Source organism: Dama dama, chromosome 13 (assembly GCF_033118175.1).
Source record: "Dama dama isolate Ldn47 chromosome 13, ASM3311817v1, whole genome shotgun sequence".
Classification (NCBI taxonomy): domain Eukaryota; kingdom Metazoa; phylum Chordata; class Mammalia; order Artiodactyla; family Cervidae; genus Dama; species Dama dama.
In genome coordinates, this window is record NC_083693.1 from 51,081,669 (window position 1) to 51,103,148 (window position 21,480).

The window sequence follows — 21,480 nt, forward strand, 5'->3', positions numbered from 1 at the left end:
AAATATACAAAAGAATAGCACTTTGGTGATGTGTTTGATTTATAACACTGTCTTAGAATAGTGTACAAGTCTGCTTTGTAATATTTTCATAGAGTATAATGTATTCATAGAGTACTGAAAAGGTATGCTTTGAGACCTTTTAACATCTAGGAGATTATATATTTGTATCAATCAGTTGACAGGAACCCAAGCACATTTACAAAGAAAATTTTATAAGGAAAATCCTTCCAAAAGAGCAGTTCTTGTACTCATAGCCCTTAAAAGGTTCTGAACTATTTGCCACAATTTCAATCATCTCTCTCTCTCTTTTAAAAAGAGGTCATTTGTCACGAGGACTTCAAGGAAAAGTACCTGGTTCTGAAATCAGCAGATGGAATCAGCATATTCTGCAAAGGGTTATAGAACTAACTAGTTCTGTGCTACCCTTGATAAATTCACTCATCTATGATCTTTTCTGTTTTCCTGTGTGCTAGCTGGCATTTTCCTTAGAAGATGTCTCTTATGAAATCACTAGTCTACAGCATACCTTTGCAGGTAATAGAGGAAAGTAAGCTACTTCCTTTACCTCAGAATTTTCCTGCTATAATCAGCACATTAAATTATAGTCATTTAGAAGTTTTAAAAAAATAACGACAAAGAAATTCTAGTAATTTATTTCTGATTTGTTACAAAGTTATGTATTTGATTTCACTTAAATTTGGAAAACTGTCAGGTTTTTCCTAAGCTGTGAATTAACACATGGCAAAGAATCTGAAATCAGGCACAAGTGCTTAAAATATGTTTTTGTCTTCAGAATTAAGTTTCCATCCCTGGGTTGAGAAGATCCCTGGAGAAGGGAATGGCAAGCCTCTCCAGTATTTTCACCTGGGAAATTACATGGACAGAGGAGCCTGGTGGACCATAGCCCACGGGGTCCCAAAGAGTCAGACACTACTGAAGTAACGAGCACTTTCACTTTTCAGTATTAGGATCTGATGAGAATTTGTCATTTGAAAAACACTAGTGCTGATTCTACACTAAAGAAACAATATATAGAACCAAAGCATTTACCATATCTAACAAACTCAAGCTTAAGTATTCTCAGCTAGGATGAAAACAGACAGGACTGGAGGAATTGTGAATATTTTTGTTAGATTCATTCAGGACTTGCAGGTCTCCAGTGAAGATCATCTCAGATGAGCCTGAGATACATTTAACTAGAAGCAATGGCTTTTGTTCTAAGTCCTTTGATAGGGAGAATAACAGGAGGGAACAGCTCAATGGATGTAAAGACATGGTAAAGAGCTAGTAAAAAAAATTCCATGATTCTGAACATTTTATCATCCTGTATGTAGTTTTCATCTATTTAAAATCTATTCATAAATTTCCCTTAATTTTCACTATAGAAGCAGGGTGTGAAAGGAATGAGAAGGCAGCTCACATTAATTGAGAGCATACTGCATATAATCATTTCAAGTAAGCAAATGTACCATTGTGTACTGAATGCAAAATCTCACCTTCAGAATGAATGGGGAACCTGTCTGTATCACAGTTGGTATTTGAGGATGAAATATTATCTCTATCATGTATTGGTCTTCTGAATTCATTCTTGCCCTACTAAAAGTTTTTGGTTTCATTATCTATATTCATTCATCATCATTTATCAAGTATTATCCTGATCATTGATTATGCCAAAGCCTTTGACTGTGTAGATCACAACAAACTGTGGAAAATTCTTAAAGAGATGGGAATACCAGACCACCTTACCTGCCTCCTGAGAAATCTGTATGCAGGTCAAGAAGCAAGAGTTAGAATCGGACATGGAACAACAGACTGGTTCCAAATTGGGAAAGGAGTACATCAGGGCTGTATATTATTACCTTGTTTATTTAACTTAGATGCAGAGTACATCATGCAAAATGCCAGACTGGATGAAGAACAATCTAGAATCAAGATTGCCGGGAGAAATATCAGTAACCTGAGATATGGAGACAACACCCCTTTTGGCAGAAAGTGAAGAGGAACTGAAGAGCCTCTTGATGAAAGTGAAAGAGGAGAGTAAAAAAGCTGGCCTAAAACTCAGCATTCAAAAAACTAAGATCATGACATCCGTTCCCATCACTTCATGGCAAAAAATGGGGAAACAATGGAAATAGTGACAGGCTTTATTTTCTTGGGCTCCAAAATCACTGTTGATGATGACTATAGCCCTGAAATTAAAAGATGCTTGCTCCTTGGAAGAAAAGCTATGACCAACATAGACAGCATATTAAAAAGCAGAGACATTACTTTGCCAACAAAGGTCCAAAGATTCAAAGCTATGGTTTTTCCAGTAGTCATGTATGGATGTGAGAGTTGGACTATAAAGAAAGCTGAGTGCTGAAGAATTGATGCTTTTGAACTGGTGGTGTTGGAGAAGACTCTTGAGAGTCCCTTGGACTGCAAGGAGATTCAACCAGTCCATCCTAAAGAAAATCAGTCCTGAATAGTCATCGGAAGGACTGATGCTGAAGCTGAAACTCCAATACTTTGGCCACCTGATGCGAAGAACTAACTCTTTGGAAAAGACCCTGATGCTGGGAAAAATTGAAGGTGGGAGGAGAAGGGGATGACACAGGATGACATGGTTAGATGGCATCATCAACTCAATGGACATGAGTTTGAGCAAGCTCTGGGACTTAGTGATAGACAGGGATGTCTGGTGAGCCGCAGTCTGTGGGGTCGCAAAGAGTCAGACACAACTGAGCTACTGAACTGAACTGATTCTGGGCATTAGGGATACAAAGATATCCTTGCCCTTGAATTGTTTAGTCATAATCAAAGCTTCTTTTTCAATCATACACATATGGAAAAGAAAACAGGCTTCCTTATTATCACTTGCTGATTGATAATTTATGAGACTTTCTAATTACATACATCATTGGTATAACAATGGAAAAAACCTGGTTTTAAGATCAGAGTTCAGGCTCTTACACACAATATTGTAGCCTTTCCTAAAAAATTAACATTTTCTTTAGGGAACAACATCTTGAAATAAATGCTGTTTTTCAGATTTCCTATTCCTCTCCCTTCTTTTAAGGGGCTTATGTGATCTTGTGATTCTGGGGTACAGTGAGGCCCTCTGGCTTAATGTGGCCCCTGGATGCAGGCTGGTTAGGTTCCATGAAATGGGTCTTGCCCTGCCATTACATCATGAGGTTGCACCCAACAGAGGCCTGTGGCTGTGTTGTTATCTCTTGGCTTGGTTCAGGAGGTATTTCCTGCTGACTAAGCTTCATTTCAGCCTTCACTGGCCCAGCCAGCTCTCTGAGGTCTGACTTCAGAGACCCCCCTGGCTCTCCTTAGAGGTCATTGTGTCTCTGTTGCCATGGTAATGCCTCTGTCAAGTTCACCAGCTGAACTCCCAGAAACCTCATGGGAGGATGAGAGAACAGTCTCATCAAGGGGGAAGAGAACAGAGTAGCAAAGGGAGTCCTGACCACAACTCTCTGCAACATCCCCACCTCAGGTTATTGGGAGGGCATTGTTTAAGGCAATCTCCCAGACTACGTAGCAGGAAAAGCATCCTGGCTTTCCCTTTAGGTCTTAAGCCAAGAGAGAGGGGGCCACAAGAGAGAGGAGCACCTGCTCCTCTTGCCTTTAGTTCATTCTTATTCTCCAAGTCCACTGAGATGGAAGTGGGGAGCCTTTCCCTTCCTTTATCTTTTGCTTTTAATATTCTCCTGGATATTCTCACCTATATGAGTATTAGGAGTATACTCTCCTAATTTGGGGGATGGCATGCCACCTTTCCCCTGTCTTTCCCCTGAGAGGGTACAAGGAGAGAGAAACAGTAAACATAATTCAGGAGATATTTCTAAGTGATTGTGCCTGCCGTGTGAACAAATGCTTATTAGTCATTCCTTATCAATCACTCACATAATGAATAAAAAAAAAAAGCCTAACAGTTTATTGGTTCCTCTTGCAGTGGTTTTTGCTTGTTCGTTAGTATTTTGAAATGGGATACTATTTCAGATTTCATGTATGCTTGTAAGTCTTTACTACTCAAAGCGTGATCTAGGAGCAGCAGGGTTGCCAGTTGCCAACACTTACTTCAGAGTCTCAGACCCAACCCTAAAAGTATTGAGTCAGTATCTGCATTTCAACAAGATTCTCAGCTATGCCATATGCATAGTAAAGTCTGAAAGCACAGCTCTAGACCACCTTAGCCTTACCGAAGGTTTTGGCTACATCGATTATATCCATCACTGACATTCACTAAACATTTATTAATTCATCCTACGTGTTAGCCAATGATAACCAATGGCCTGGGTACTTATGGTTCTAATCAAAAACCTTTATAATTATGGATAAGTAATTAAAATAAAATAGACGATTCTAGGTCTAGGCTCCTTCATCGCCAGATATACCTTAATTTTTTGACAGATCTATTAAGATTAAATTGTAAGTTATGAAAAGCAGATGTTCACTTTTTTGGAAAGCAGTCATTTCATGTATAGAGACAGGGACAAGGAGGTAATAAGATGCCCACTTGATAAGTTCAGATTCATACCTGAGGCTGCTGCTTCATTAGTACTGATAGGGTTTTGCTCAGAGTTTGTCAAGACTCGAAGATTTCTTTTAGAGGGATGATTTTGGGGAGAAGGACAAAGTCATAGTTTTTTTTTCATTCTGCACTTTCATTTTCTGATCACAGTGTTTTAGAAGAATCTGAGCTTTACTTATTCACCAGGCTTTCAATAGAGAATCACATTAATCCTTTTAAGCTCCTTATTCTAATGATTTATTTTGTTGAAAACCATAGTGATCCTCCTTTGAATTTTAATGATTGCTGGCTATTCAGAGATTCATTGTTTTGACTTCCTGTCCTTACCTTTGTTTCCTACATGTCTGTGGGGAACACCTGTCTAATACTGGATCTGCCCCTGGTTCTCACTGGCTTACCAGAGTCACTCAAGCCTATCTCTGAGTGTTAAACTGAAATGCTGGCTACTCATCCATGACAATAAATGTAGGATATACGTTTGCAGAGATAGGCAGATAGACAGCAGAGGGACAGATAAATGATTGAGTCATTTCCCAGTGAAAATAATATTTTGGGTATGGTAGTAAATAGTGATCATATAGAGAAATTAGCTGAGTTAGTATTTTTAATCATGAATATATTAGGACGCATGCAGTATCCATGGAAAATCTAGTCAAAGAGAAAGAGGTTTGAATGCTGAGAGTGCTATTTGTACCCCAGATTCTGGACTGGGTAACCTTCCCAAGGCACTGACCCTCCATGTCTCAGTCTGTTAAATACAGCAATGCTCTTTTTCAAGGACATAGTCCATTTTGTTCAAATCGTTTTGTTCAAATGCTGCAAATCCTCAGTAAGGGTGAGCGAATGGAAATAGCCATAATATGTCTCAGGTACAAGCATCAGAATTACATCTTATGTTTTCAAAATCTAAGAAAATGGCTATGTCACAAGCTTGAGTTCCTATCTGGCCCACTGTGTAACCACACCAAGAATTTTTCCTTCTTTTTCTACAGGTATCACCCAGGAACATCATAGGTTTTCAAGAATATATTATTCTAATATGAGATTTTTAACAACTACACTGTATTTATGCATAATACATTTTGTGCCTTATCTTCAGGCTTCTGGACTTTGATTCAGAATATCAGGAGCTCTGGGATTGGCTGATTGACATGGAGTCTCTCGTGATGGACAGCCACGACCTGATGATGTCAGAGGAGCAGCAGCAGCATCTTTACAAGGTTAGAGCTACCCTTCTTGCCTTTACCTTGCTGGGGAAGATCTGATTAGCCTGACAAGTCTTTCTCTCTCTCAGGATATCTTTTGCGTTCATTGTATGTATCATGGTGTCTATTAGAATTCCCTTCCCTGTCCCCAAACTCATTTCCATCCCCTGTGTGCTGACAGACTGCACCGACATCATAATTGCAAGAAAGTTCCCTTTATCACATTCTATTTGGTGTAATTCTATAGAAGGACAAAGATTTATCTTCAAGATGAATAGCAATAAATGAAACTGCATTAATAAATAGACTGAAACAAAATGAAGGATAAATGGACTGGTAACATTTAACAAAATGTATTGTTATTGGAGCACTCAGGTGGATTCTGTCCACCCCTCAGATCTTTCCAGAGATTAAAAAAAAATGCCTTCCGATTGGCTTGCTGCTTCCAGGGTACAGGGCTTGTCCAATTTAATGTTTATTAGTGTTACATAGCACAGACATTGTCATATTAAGTCAATGCATTTGCATGTGATTTAAGAAAACTGGCTTGGAACTCACATATTGATTGCAGGCAATCCATCTAATAACTATTTATATTGTTTTCCATGTCTGTTAATTCACCCTTAGCCTACTGTGTTTCACCGATTCTACTTAAATCGTCTTAGAAGTTTTTGCAAAACAGTTATGTGATTTTGACTTGAAAAAATGGTCGCAATATTCAGTGTCTGAAAAAGCAGTTGGGGAGGGTAGAGGGACTTTCCACTGAAATATCAGACTGCAGTAAATCTTCCTCATTTAGGCAATTTTTATTGGAGTAATTCTGACAGTTGTCATCCTTGAATTGCTTTGAGCATATGGCATATTTCAAAGAGCAGATTGTGAATCATAAAAAATAAAATTAATAACTAACCACAGAATCAGCAACAGTATAATGACAAGAAACAACTACCCTCTAGCTTTTTAAAATTTCTTATAGAATAAGAAGTACGTTCAAGGTCAAATAGAAGTTGTCTTCTTTCTTCTCCAATTTTTTATCATTTTAAGTTACCTTTCTTTAATATATTATTTTAACTTTTACCTCCTCTTAAGAGACATTTATTTTCAAGGGTGTGGTAGACTTTAATTTGTGTCCCCTGGGAATCATCTTAGTTAACGGAAGATATAAACTCCCTAGGGACTCAGCAAACGGTGATATTTTACTCCCTAAAGAATTCTGCCCAACCTTAATCAAGTTTGTTGACTGCTAGCTGTTTCCTGTATGGATAGCTGTCCACATTAGCCACAAAGCTACCATCGTTTGACAGCACATATTGTTAGAATAACAATTTCAACCTAATGTAACCAAAGTGAGATGATTTTGTATTTCATGCTGGGATCAAGACTTACGTATGAAAAATGCCTGTAAATCTATACTAATTGTTTGTTAATATTTGCTTTATTCCGAAGACTTAAGGATTAAAAGTCTAGGTAAAAAAGAAAAAAATAATAAAATGAAAGTTATCTAATCATAAGCCATTATCTCAGAGTTTACTGCATCCATGATGCTAAAGAGCATTTTTTCTTGATGCATTTTGTATTTTGCACATAAACCACTATTTTTTTTAGAAACAGTGCTCTTCTTTGTCAAAATCGCATTCATATAATTTACATCACAATTAATAGGAAATCACTGAACAAAAAGTGCAGTCTTCTTTTGCTTGTGGTTTCCTTGTTAAGTGCTCTGCTTGCGAATTTCCATTCTGGCATATTGAAGGCCATTATCCCTCCCACTCAGTACTTCTGGAGTACAGTACTTTTCCAAACATTTTTGTACTGGGGTTCTTCATTTGTGACTCGTGTCAGTATATCTAAGCTCACTAGACTAATTTTGCATTTGACTTATAAACAAATTACAGATTAGGTTAGAAACCAAAGGCAATGCTACAGATTTGTGGAGTGTCTCTCTTTATATAAGCTCCCAAATTATTCCAGAGATTTAGAAATCTCCAAAACAGTCTTGAGGATATTGATGAAGGACTCATTTAGAACTTGGAGTGGCTGCTAAGTTAGAAAAACTGATGGCAGAAAATTAATTTCAGGCCTTTGTCAAGAATCCCCAGGGATTCTCAGATTAGGTCAACGTTTCCAGTGTCCCATTTCTCTTTCTAATCTGCTTTTCTAGGAATCAATTCAACTAATGCCTTGGGAAAGTGAGATTTGGAGCCAGTTGATCACAGAGACCCCTAAAGGACTAAAGCTCTTCAGTTAGTCCCCAGACCTTTCTAGGCTTCTGATACCATTTGAGTCTACCTTAATCATCTTTAATCTTAATATTTGTTGGCCCTAAAAATTACCAACATGTCATCAACCTTTTTCACCAGGGGCACCATCAGCATTTGGGACAAAAAATTCATTTGTAGGTCTGTTCCTTCCACTACAGGGTATTTGTGATTCGTGTTCCTCCAGTCATCGTGACAACTCAGTAGGACACCCAACTCTTTTCACAGAATTTTCATCTATCTCAGCTTGTCTATGTCATGTTCATTTGATAAAATGCATGTGTAACAGTGAGAAAAATGCTTTCCATTGGTATACTTTATGTTATTTAGCAAAGCATCTTACATAGTTGATATTGAACTAATAATTGTTGAGTTATAACAATTAAGGATGACATTGAAGTTCACTATCCCTGCTATTAATGAAAAGAATGAGAGTGAATAGCTTTTAAGAGAGACTTCCACTGAGTTATGGTAAATTCCCAGGAACTGTAGATCAGGACAGTTATTCCTGTTATCATCGAATTTGAAACTTTTGTCCTCCTCTCCCTGGTGAGGAGTAGGGCTCTCTCTATTTCATCACTCAGCTGATTTCCTGTCATGGAGAGGCATGCCCACACCTCAGTTCTGCATTACTCAGTCCTAGGTTGATTCCTTGTGGTATTGGAGAAGACTCTTGAGAGTCCCTTGGACTGCATGGAGATCCAACCAGTCCATCCTGAAGGAGATAAGTCCTGAGTGTTCATTGGAAGGACTGATGCTGAAGCTGAAACTCCAATACTTTGGCCACCTGATGTGAAGAGTTGACTCATTGGAAAAGACCCTGATGCTGGGAGGGATTGGGGGCAGGAGGAGAAGGGGATGACAGAGGATGAGATGGCTAGATGGCATCACCAACTCGATGGGCATGAGTTTGAGTAAACTCCGGGAGTTTGTGATGGACAGATATGCCTGGCGTGCTGCGATTCATGGGGTCGCAGAGTCAGACACGACTGAGCTACTGAACTGAACTGAACTGAGGTTGATTCCTGAAGTTCACGTTTGTAAGTGTTACGTTAGAGGAATTTAGTAAGATGGTAGTCAGAGAGTATGAAGTTGGTTTTGTTTTTTTTTTATTAGCATTTTCAGCATTAGGTACTACCTGTCTGACTTTCATATTCTTGTCTCTGCTAGAAAATCATGTGACTCCTAGATATGGAACTTCAGATAAAGACCAGACAATTCATTCAGCAGACCTCCTGAGTGGAGCGTGTGTTGTAATATCTCGGTTACTCCAAACCACCAGAATGCTCAAGGAACTTTGAAGGGGAAAGAATTAGTTTTGAAAGGCAAAGAATACATTGATGCAACCTCACATAATTTAGACCCTTAATATTACAATGGGCTGGATTATCTGTTTAAAAAATTTCTTGTTATTTTCAGATTGTTAGAAATTTAAAATCATTTTCTTTCTGATTGGTTTTAAATTGCTGGGCCCTAAGAATGACCTGATTCTTATTAAAAAGTAACCACTCCCTTAAATATATTTTCTTCTTTGTTTGGAGACAGTGAGACATGCTGCCAATGTCTGTCCTTCCCCCTTCTTGGTCTGGCTCAGCGTCAGCATGGGAATCCTCTGAAGCTATTTTCTAATAAACATTGGCAGTATCATCAGCTTAGAAAACACAAAGGTAGTCTTTTCTCGTTTCTTTCCTCCTCAATTTGAGAATCACCTCCAAGGAGAATTTACTCCCACTCTCTCACTTTCTTTCTCTTCATTCCTCCTACCTTCCTAAGTAGGACAATTTAATTTGTCAAAAGTAACACCGTGATTTTGAAAGTTCAGCTCCTATTTGGACTAGCATTACGAAGCCAGAATTCATAATCACAGGGAGCTGTCACTCTGCTGGTCTGCATGTGCATTAACTATTAATGGAGAAATATTTAAAACCCACTTGCCAAGGAAAAGCTTTATTTTCCATTCCTACAGATCAAAGGTGGCATTATTCTTTGGCTCAGAGAAGCTCAGGACAGCTCCTCCCCCATCCTGTACGTTTTATAAACTGAGTGACCTGGAAGCATCTCCGTGATGGGAGAGTTGGAGCCAGCTGTGCCTGTTGCTGCCGTCCACAGCAGAGGCAGCCAGTCCTGGAGGGCCGTGAGGCTGTGCCCTGCCAGGGGCTTCATTCCAGGCCCCAGAGCACTGCTGTCTCTGCCACCTACAAAGCACAGGTGACAGAGACCCTAATCATGCTGGATGTTTCAGAGATGAAAGGGTTTCAGAGATAAAGGGTTAATTCCAAGAGCCAAATTCAGGAGTTACAGCTGGTGTCTATAGTTATTGTTGAACAAGAGCTGTTTTCAGATAATATGAAAGTGAAAGTGTTAGGCGCTCAGTCATGTCCAACTTAGCCCACCAGGCCCCTCTGTCCACGGAATTCTCCCAGCAAGAATACTGGAGTGGGTTGTCATGCCCTTCTCTGGGGGATTTTCCTGACTCAGGATTTGAACCTGGGTCTCCCGCATTGCAGGCAGATTCTTTACCATCTAAACCAACAGGGAAGCCCTCAGATAGTATGAAGCTCACTAAAATACCACATTTAGAGATTTGTACCTTGAGTGAATGCCTTAGCTATTCCACATCAATAAGAGATTATATTACTTCTAAGGGGTTAAAAATAACTCTTCTAGCTTAAAAATAATATAATACTGACACTTCAACCAAGATGTATATGCTTTCAGGGAATTTACATGGAAGGTGTTATACTTAATTTAGGAGATTAGTTATTCATGTTTTCTGCTTTTGTGGGAAAAATCCAATGTCCTATATCTTTCTCCATTGGTGTAAGTATTATAAAAAATATATCCTGTGTGAAAAAAGAAAATTCATTCATTCTATATGATACAGTGCTCACTAAACATAGTCATTTTTATTTTGTTATTGGTTTGAGGTTGTTTATAAGACTTCACAGGCTTCCCATGTGGTTCAGTAGTGAAGAATCCACCTGCAGTGTAGCAGCCGCAGGAGACATGGTTTCAATCCCTGGGTCAGGAAGATTCACCTGGAGGAGGGAGGGCATGGCAATCCACTCCAGTGTTCTTGCCTAGAGAGCCCATTGAAAGAGGAACCTGATGGGCTACAGTCCACAGGATTGCAAAGAGTCAGACACGACTGAAGTGACTTAACATAGCATAAAACCTCACAGGAAAATAATAAAAATATGTTTAATATATAAGTACAAATCAGAAATGGGAAAATACATGTAGGCTGGATTCTGTTTCTGTGAGAAGAGTTAATTTGTAGTCACATAGACTATAAAGTCCTACACAACTACTAAAGATGATCCTAAAAGTTTTTCTGGGTTTCCTGGTAGTGAAAGCAAAGAGGGAGATAGGCAAAAAAAAAAAGAGGGAAATAGGCTCAGATGATAAATTTACATTTTCCATGAAAAAAAATTATATTTCCTTGAAGAAATTAAGTTTATTTTGATACTTAGAAATGAAAATATCTTCTGTTAGGATTTTTTTGTTTTTTTAATATAAGGGATTAAAATGGTACAATAGAGAAATGGCTAACCACAATTATTTCTTACAGGTAGACATAATACTTCTGACGAGTAAGTTAGTTATGTTTCCTCTGACTCTGTTGCCAGGTAATGCTTAGAGACTTTGAGCACAGCTCTCATCCATAAGTGGCTTTTTTCAGTGATAGTTTGGCCAGATGGAATTAATGAAAGGACATCAGTATTGTATACTGGAAAAGAAGAGGTTATTTGTAAAATGAGAAAGAAATGTAAACATTGAAGAGATGGAAAAACAGTTGAAATTAGTTAATACAAAGTTAACCAAAGGAAAAAAAGAATAAAGGAGTAAATTACAATCATGGGTAGACAAATGAATAGGTAAGAAAATGCTAAAAATCAAATACAAACAAGCTTTTAAAACTAAAACACTGAAAAAAGAATTGTTTCAGGGGGGAAAAAAAGGCCAGACAAGAGTAAGGGGTAAATTTTAAAAGGAGAAAATGTTACTTTAGAGAATTTAGATGTGTATTATAAGACAACCAATGTGACTTTTAGAATAAACATGTGTATGGAATGGGATAAGAAATTCTAGGGAATAAGAAATATAGTGTAAAAGAAGAAAAATGGGACATAGTTGACTTATTTTGTTTTTATAACTATTGATGCCAAAATGATGTTGTCATAGCTATGAACTGATCATAGAAAACAGATTAATCATGCTAGTCCTATATTTTGTAAATTCAGCTCTCTACAATAGTTCTCTTTCATTTTGTTCTGGATTATATTGATTTGTGTAATTTTAAATGTGGCTTGAGACCTTTGTGCCTGAACTTGAGCTCTTAAAAATGTAATGGCAGGCTGGTTCACGGAGAAGGCAATGGCAACCCACCCCAGTACTCTTGCCTGGGAAATCCCATGGATGGAGGAGCCTGGTAGGCTACAGTCCATGGGGTCGTGAAGAGTTGGACACGACTCAGCGACTTCACTTTCACTTTTCACTCTCATGCATTGGAGAAGGAAATGGCAACCCACTCAAGTGTTCTTGCCTGGAGAAGCCCAGGGACCGGGGAGCCTGGTGGGCTGCCGTCTATGGGGTTGCACAGAGTTGGACACGACTGAAGCGAATAAGCAGCAGCAGCAGCAGGCTGGTTCATGGTCCAGGTCACGGTAACTAGGCTTAAAATAGAAGAAAGCCCATTAATTTTTTTTTTTTTTAAACTTACGTGTTGGTGTACAGAATAGAAGTACATGTCAAAAAATTAAATTCTGTTAATTAGGCTTTATATTGGAATTTCAATATCCAAATTTTCTACCTTGATTGTTCAACGGAAGCAAATTACTAGTTAGTGAAGCAGTCAAGGTAAAAATGTACGAAGTATATCAGACACAAGAACCTAATGATAATTTTTTACCTCTTTCCCAGTAGATTAATTGTAGAGCTTAATTGTATGTTAGATTAAAACTCCATTAAGATAAGAAGAATATGCTTAAAATCATTATAATATTCCAAAAAACATTATCTAATCATTTTTAAAGCAATCAGAATGGAAAAACCTAGGCTGTCTCCACTGCTGGCTAGAAGTGAATTTGTTGTTCCATTTTTTTTAAAGTTCAAAAAGTCCTTAGATTTGCTGTCATATTAATTTGGGCTTTGATGAATCAGTGTTTGCTTTGAATACTTGAATGAATATATATATATGTGTGTGTGTGTGTATATGTATATATATGTATGTGTATATACATATTTTTTTTTTCTTTTTTGAGAGAGGGCAAAACTTATCCTGAAAACGTTAGAAGAAAAAGTAGATGAATGTGATTTCTGAACAATATATGAAACACTATTTATGCTAGAGCTTATAATACCTATTTGCATTGCTTTTTTAAAAGGGGGAAAAAAAAAGAAGGATGTTGAGAGAATAGTATGCCAAGAAATAGCTGGCTCTGTGTGCAGAGGGGCAAGGAAGGGAAGCCCCGCCAGCAGTTTTTGTCTCTGGCGGGTGAGCTACTGTCCGGAAGGTGCGTTGGCTCTCCGGGCAGCCTCAGCTGTATTGTACTGCTCCCTCTCTCCCTGGCCTGGCCTGCTCTGGCCTAGAGTGGATCAAACAAGCCGTGGGGAAAGTTCCCCTCATTTGCATCACTTCTAGACAGCCCTGTCGTACTCTTTGCTGACAGGAAATCACTGTCTTTGTCACCTTTTCTCAGGGCCCTCCTTTTGGCAGAGATGGGCCATGTGACCACGCTTAATCACAACAACAGGGCTGGCTCAGGACTCAATGACATGTTTTCCTCAGCACTTCAATAAATGGGGTAGAGGAGTCAGTAGGAAATGACTACATTAATTTCAGAGTGAAAAGATAATTAACACTTGAAGGACTCATGCTACAACCTATGAATTATTATTCAAATTGAAGTTAATTTATCAAAAACTTGTGAAAACTATCTTTCTTAACATAACTGTTTTAAAAAAAATATACCTTGAATAGTAAGATTTGGGCATGTTGGAGGGAGAGTGGGAAGAAGGAGGGGAGAGGGGGCTTTGGGTGGAGGGTGTAGAGAGTAGGGGGGAGGAAGAGAGAGGGCAATCATAGCCAGCATTAGCTATGTTTGAAAAAGCAACTTAAATGGGCTAAAACTTCAACATTTGGGACTAAAGGCTGGAGCATGTAAAACGCTTACTTAGATGATATGAATAGGACACTGGCAAACAAAAGCAGCAGTGTGCTCCTAGAAAACTGTGCTTAAAGGAGTTTCCTTGGCAACAGAAATGCAGTTCCAAAAGTAGACAGAACTTTCCTCAGAAAACATACTATTAATAACAACCTTCCGGAACAACTTGGAACAATTTGACGACTTGGCAATAATAATGCCAAGTGTTCTGCAAATTAATCTAACACATAACAGTTATGTTTCCCTTGCCCATAATTTTGCTGGACCCTACCTAGGACTCACTGCTTCTTAGTGGCACAATGTGAAAATTATTTTTAAATGTTGTCATGGAAAAAGAAAACAAAAAGAAATGCTAGTGACCAGCAGTGGCTAGTGATTGTGTTCAGCTTTTTGGAAACCACCAGAGAACTTGGTTTAATGAGATGAGTTTATTCCAATCAAAACTATTACTTTTAATATCCAACAAAATACTTGGACAAACAAATCTTGGTAAAGGGTTAACAACCTGAGATTTGCTGTGATGTGAAGCACATCTTGAGGCCATTGGTTATATAAATGTAACATTTTACCCAATACTGCTGGGTGTTATTTTTAAAAGCATCATCATTTCTTGTCAGCCCAGGGAATAAACTAATCTTGGATCTACTTGGCCAATGGGAATCATTTGAATTCTCCTGAAGGCTATACATTGCCAGCCAAGAAAGGAAGAATGTTCTCCTACTCTAACCTTTCCTGAATCCTTGGCTCTAAAGGTTAAAAGTAATCAATATCTCATTGTGCTTCTTGGTTTCAGGGTAATAAGTAATAACCATCATGTTAAAATACAAATGATTACAGATAGCACTTAAATGAATTGACCTGTTGGGAACTTTTTATTAATTGCAATCAGGATAATCATTAAAGTTTGCTAATAAAATTTTGGATTAAATTGCAAAAATTTCAGCCTTTAACTTTTGAAAAATGACTTTTACTTAATTAGACATGAATCCCCACCTCTGTTAAGCTGAGAGATTTGGCTTTAACTCTACATGTTTGTAGATTTCTTCCTAGTTTTATAGAAATGAATAAGAGAAACATTTACATTCCTTATAAGAAAAGATGTTTGCTTTACTGTTGTCTTTGGCTCCTGAACTGCTCAATACTATATAAATATATGTTTCAAGTCAGTGAGTTAAGGGAAATGTCACTCACCTACTTTTTAGTATTTCCTATTTTTAAATTGCTTATCTTTAGTGGTTCTATTCATATTTAGGCTAATCTGGTTTGACGCTAGAAAAAAAAGTTGTATGTTGTGTGATTAAACTTTACAGACAACTGTGGTAAGAACTGGGGGTTATTTATTTTGCCCCTCCAAAACTGCCAAAATTAAAACATGAAAAACAAATATTGTTTTTAATATTTTATGACATTGACATCTTTTATTGGCATTGGCAAAAGGGTCTTAATATAAAAAGGATAAATGTTAGGTTAATGTTCCATATAATTACATCAAGAAGCCGTTGGTTATGGTAACCATAACTACAAGGAAGTATATGATATGTATGCTATTAAAGCCAAATATTGCATCTTTATTATCATTCTGAGTTTTACAGTTTGTTAGGATTTCATGTGTATATTCCTCAAGCTGGGAGACGAGGCTTCTTGTTGCTGTTGTTTAGTCGCTAAGTCATGTCTGAGTTTTTACTACCCCATGGACTGTACCCTGCCAGGCTCCTCTGTCCATGGGATCTCCCAGGGAAGAATACTGGATGGGTAGCCATTTGCTTCTCCAGGGGATCTTCCCGACCCAGGGATCAAACCTGCATCTCTTGCGTGCAGATAGATTCTTTACCACTGAGCCATGCTGGAAGGGTAGCTAAATAATGTTTTGGTTATTTCAAAAGAAGTCCTGGTAGCTGTCACAATAGACTGGTGATTGCCAGCTGGGGATGGAGCAGGGGGCAGGCAAAGCTCAGCCATAGTGCTTTCACAAATAAACTTGTTAACTTCCTTCCTTTTTTTTTTTTAAACCTTCTTCCTTCTTGTCCTTATTTTACTACCATGTCTAACTTTAGAAAGAAGTAGATGTGTGGTTGTCCAAGAGATGTAATTTTTAGACTTAGGTATTCCCAATCCCAACTATCTTATCTCCATTACTAAATATCCACACTGCCTTAAATCCCATCCTTGAGATTCATTTCTTTATGGTATAAAGTCTTCCCAGGTAATGCTAGTGGTAAGGAACCTGCTTGCCAGTGCAGGAGATGGAAGAGACACAGGTTTGATCCCTGGGTGGGGAAGATCCCCTGGAGAAGGGCATGGCAACCCACTTCAGTGTTGTAAAAGGGCTTCCCAGGTGGCTCAGGTGAAAAAGAATCTGCCTTTAATGCAGGAGACCTGGGTTCAATCCCTGGGTCGGGACGATCCCTGAAGAAGGGCATGGCAACCCACTCCAGGATTCTTGCCTGAATCCCATGGACAGAGGAGCTGGGTGGGCTACAGTCCATGGGGTTGCAAAAAGTTATGACTGAGTGAAGACTTGACTCATAAAGACATGACTGAGTGACTAACATTTTCACTTTCATAATTTTTAGAGTATTAGGTATTCCCAATCCAAACTGTCTTATCTCCATTACTAAATATCTGCACTGCCTTAAAGCCCATTGTTAAGACTCATTTCCTTATCATAAAAAAGAATGTACTCTATTGGATGCAGATAGTGTATGGGCAGTGGGAGAATACTATTGAACTCAATGCTAATTTTGTCATCTAGTTTAAATGGAAAGACACTGAGAAGGGAAAATAGAGTGGAGAGTGGGTAGACAGAAGAAATCTGGAAAAGAAACCAAGGACAGATGCTATCTACTTTGCCATTTGATAAGAAGGGAAGTGTGTGTGTGTGTGTGTGTGTGTGTGTGTCTGGGATAGGAGGTAGGAATAGGATAGTGAGACCAAAAAAACAAAAAAAAACAAAAACCGAACATTGGTCAAATCTTACTATTAGACTGTGTCAGTGCCCTATGCACATTATTGTATTTAATACTAATGATGATCTTGGATTATTGTCCCCACTTCATGTACTCTGAGCTTGAAATACAGAGAGGTTAGCTGGTTGGTCTAAAAGATAATAGAACTAGTTTCTTAGTCAGGATAGGCTAGGGTTTGCTGAAATAACAAACAGTCCCAAAATCTCAAAGGTTTAAACCTGCAAAGATTAATTTCTCATTATGTATTACGTGTCCATCACAAGTGAGTTATGGGCTATTCTTGATACTGTTACTAACTCCAGGACTCAGACTAATGGACTAGTCACCCTCTTAAATATTCCCTCAATGTGGTAAAGAGAAGAGACTTCTGGAGGGTCTCACTCTGGGTATCAATCTTCTTCTTGAAAGAAACACATGTCACTTCCTCTCACAATCATTGGCTTGAACTAATTGCATGGCTCCACCTTATTCCAAACTGGATGGGGAAATTCACCCCTACTATATGCTGGAAGGAAGAAAACTAGAAATATTTGTTGAACTGCATCAGTAACTACCACAAGAAGTAAGTAAATAAGTTAGGATTTGATCCCAATTTGGGCAGTTCTAATGCCCATAGTCTTTCTTTCATATACTACTTGCCTGCCCACTGTTGCCCTATATCCTCTTCTCTACAACAGGTAAAATTCTTGCAAGAACATTATTTCCTCCCTCTCTATAAGCTTTTTGTGCTAAAATAGAAGAAAGTCCTCAGTATTTAGATGGTATATCTGCAGAGAAAATGGGCTGGTTCTTTAGCCACTCATCAACCTTTCTTAAACACCTCAGCATCCTAGGGAGGGGTGCCATGTTGAGCCTCACAGAGGCCTCCTGTATTTTGTCAGTTTCAGGAAAGCTAAGGCTGAAAATAAATCATTGTGGGAGAGAGATTAAAGGTATCATGACCCTAGAAAGATTCAACCTCATGGATCCTATTATTGGAAAGGGAGGTCATTGAAGAAGTGTCCCCTTGGAGAGATGCTCTAGAGGCATATCATTTGCAGAAAAACTACCTTCCCATCCTGTCAAGGAAGCAAATTCAGTTCTCAGATGCAAAGGCTTTCCTAACCATATTTTTAATAATGTGGTCATTTGTGAAGCTCATACATTCTTAAAATAGGCACTTCTGTGACACTCTGTCCCTAATGAGGCACACTGGACTAAGCCAAGAGGAAAGAGTGGTCTTCCTGCTGAATCTTGATCATTTACATAAGACACAATGTACATACACACATTTTCTTATTCTAAAGCTAGGGAAGAGTCTTCCAGACTAAAATCCTTACTGCTTTTGGGGTTGATTTAAATTTTCCTTCCAAAATTTCTCAGGCCACAGAGCTTCACCTTTCTCCAGAAGGATATCTATACACCCCTGAAACTCATCTGAACTTACTATTTCACTGCTGTCTAAGTGGTTGATTCCATATGCTCTTAGATATTTGCATAAAAAAAATTGTGATATCCCCCTTGTCATCTCAACTTAGCTATTGAAAACTAGGAAATCTATGCAAAAGATACACACACACCTAGTTATGCATGTACATTTATGTGTGTTTACGCATATGCACACAGATACCAAGTATTAACTTGTTGAGTTAAAATAATCTTTCATCAGGATTGAATTAGATAAAGTCAGATTCCTTTGACCAGACATACTGGCTATCCCAAGACATTATAATTATGCATATATAAATAACTATATAAATCCTTTCATATATGCCAAGTTTCAGTCTGGAGCTCATTTCTGTGTTATAAATCTTGGCATACTGAATTTTGCTACCTTCATTACAATGGAATTATCCCTTTCAATATTCACAGGTGACTCCCAGCGAGAGGCCTCCTTGAGATTAATTTAGCCATGAGTACTTTTTATTAATTAAATAACATTTTAAATAATATGGTAGATTTAGACTTTGTGGACCAAATTTGAGAATGAATGATTATAATTTTTATTAGATTTCACACTCCAAGGGCAAGATTCATGTCTGTGTTGTTTATTGATATATCTCCAGTGCCTAGCACAGTACCTCGCATAGAATAGAAATCCAATAAATATGTGGTGAGAAACATTTTAACAATAAGGCATTTAATAATCTATTAATTAGATTCTATTGATCAGAGCTATGCTATCAACTCATTAATTTTTCAAGAAGACAATCCTATTTTCATGTTGTGTTAGTTGAGTCCAAAACTTTATGGCCTCCTTTCATATTATTGGAGAAGGAAATGGCAACCCACTCCAGTATTCTTGCCTGGAGAGTCCCATGGACAGAGGAGCCCAGCAGGCTGCAGTCCGTGGAGTCACAAAGAGTCGGGCACAAGCGAATGACTAACACTTTATGTTATATATTGAGGCGATCAAAAATTTCTTTCAGGTTTTTCTGTAATATGATTTTTTTGGGGCAACCCAATAGAAAAATAAAATTTTCTCTCCTTGAAAAACCAGTGTGCACTAAGGACAGTTCTTAATACTCAAGAGTACTCAGATTTGTCCAGGCTGATATCAGGGAGAAAAAGAGGGAGAGAGGGAAAGAAGGACAGTGACATCCATGTCTGAGACAAATAGTACAAAAATGTACAATTAATCACCCGGATTCTATGGCTAGTTTCCAACCCCTTGAACCATAGTATTCACTGATATATTCTTGATTATGTAGACAATCTCAGTATAATTGTTCATACATATGAGGATAACATGAGCCATGCAAACGTGAAGCCCAAAAATAGAGCAGTAGGTGTAGGTGAACATAAACAGTCATTTGAAATGTGAAGTATATCAGCAGTTTGTTCTTGTACTGTCGTTAGCAGGAGAGTTTACTGACACTTTCGTTGTATAAAATCTGGTTTGACTTCAGACAAGTGTGTGTCTAAAAATGTAATCATGAAGGGGTGAGAAAAATAATAAGAGATTTGAACTTGGGCTGGCTCTTTAATCCAAGTCCATCATAATGAAGGTGAAGAAAGGAGAAAGACTAAAAGACTGATTCATCTTTCCAAAGCTATAGCAAGCTATTTCAGAATAAGGAAATTTAAAAACTACATTTCACTGCTATAATATTGAGAGAAAGCTGAAATGTAATTTTGAAACTTTCTCCCACTCTTGTATTTAAAAAAAAAAATTCTACTCTTCATTATTTTAAAAAATAATTCTCATATACTGCCATTTATACTTTTTATTTAGGTATTAATTGTAAGCTTTATGATTTTAAATAATAAAGCCAAGGTTAAAAGATGTGCCATTTAAAATTAGATTTTGATAAAGTGTGATGAATTCACTTCTTGCCCCCATTCGTGTCTACCTTGATATCATTTGGGTTTACTGTCTTCCCATTGAACTTTGTCCTTCCTCCTTAGCTTTCCTCAGCTGGGACATGGTAAGATTTGAAAATATGCATGAAGAACACTTCTCTCTGTATGATTGTTCTCGCCTCTTCACTCTCTTCAGCCTGGTGATGCTAAAGACCAATTCTGTGAATCTCTAGTTTTCTTATAAATAAGCCACAAAAATCTTCACATTCATGAAAACTTAAATATAAATGAATCACTAAAGTTGAGCTAATTGAATTTTTCCTCTGCAACAAGGGAGTATAGCACAAGACCTCAAATTTGGCCAGCATTTTATAACCAGTGTTTCGATGATAGTTTAAGAGGCTCCATCCGTCCAAGTTTGGGTTTGAAAAGGAAATAAAGTATGGAAACACTGTCAGAGTCTTTTCTGTTTACAAAAAGATCCAAGGATACCATGAATAATGCCAGAAATTCCATGTAACAGCCAGCTCTTGCAGGATTTTTGAGCTCACCAAGTTCAGGAAATACAGTTACAGAAAGCTGGTTGAAGCTCAAAGATTTGTTTAAAAAATTAACTGAAAAAAAAAAAAAATTAACTGAAGTGAATAATTGTGTTCCCTGTCCACACTGCTGCTCAGGCCTGTGCCCTCCTGGGGTGGATGTCTCCCCAGAGCTAGGTAATATTTGACACTGAATAAATATTTTCTGAATTGAATCACTTGCTTAACGAGTGTTTTCTCCTGAATCTTCCAGAGTGAATCTTTCAGAGGTTTTGTACAGTTATTTACCCATGGGAAGTGAGAGTTTTACCTGGAGTTTCAGGACTGCAAGTGACCTCAAAATGACCTTCATTTCGTTTCCTCTCTTTTAGAGATTATTTTTTTTTTTATCCATTCCAGATAGGAGAGAATTTGTCCTCCCTTACAGATCTTTCCAGAGGGACTTCACAACCTTCCATTAAAATGTTTAACAACTCTCCCTGCCCTGAAAGTCTTCCTGTATCTAGTGTAAATCCCTTCTGTGAGGATTTATTATCCA

At 37.9% G+C, this 21,480-nt stretch overlaps 1 protein-coding gene across 2 annotated transcripts in view; it reads left to right on the top strand.

Moving 5' to 3' along the window:
- The window catches only part of AKAP6 (A-kinase anchoring protein 6), a 588,857-nt gene that overhangs the window by 463,553 nt on the left and 103,824 nt on the right, over positions 1–21,480 (top strand). For both annotated transcript variants that reach the window (XM_061159147.1, XM_061159148.1), the window contains one exon: positions 5,625–5,745. In XM_061159147.1, coding sequence (XP_061015130.1) covers positions 5,625–5,745 — 121 coding nt within the window. The remainder of the gene's footprint in view (positions 1–5,624; positions 5,746–21,480) is intronic.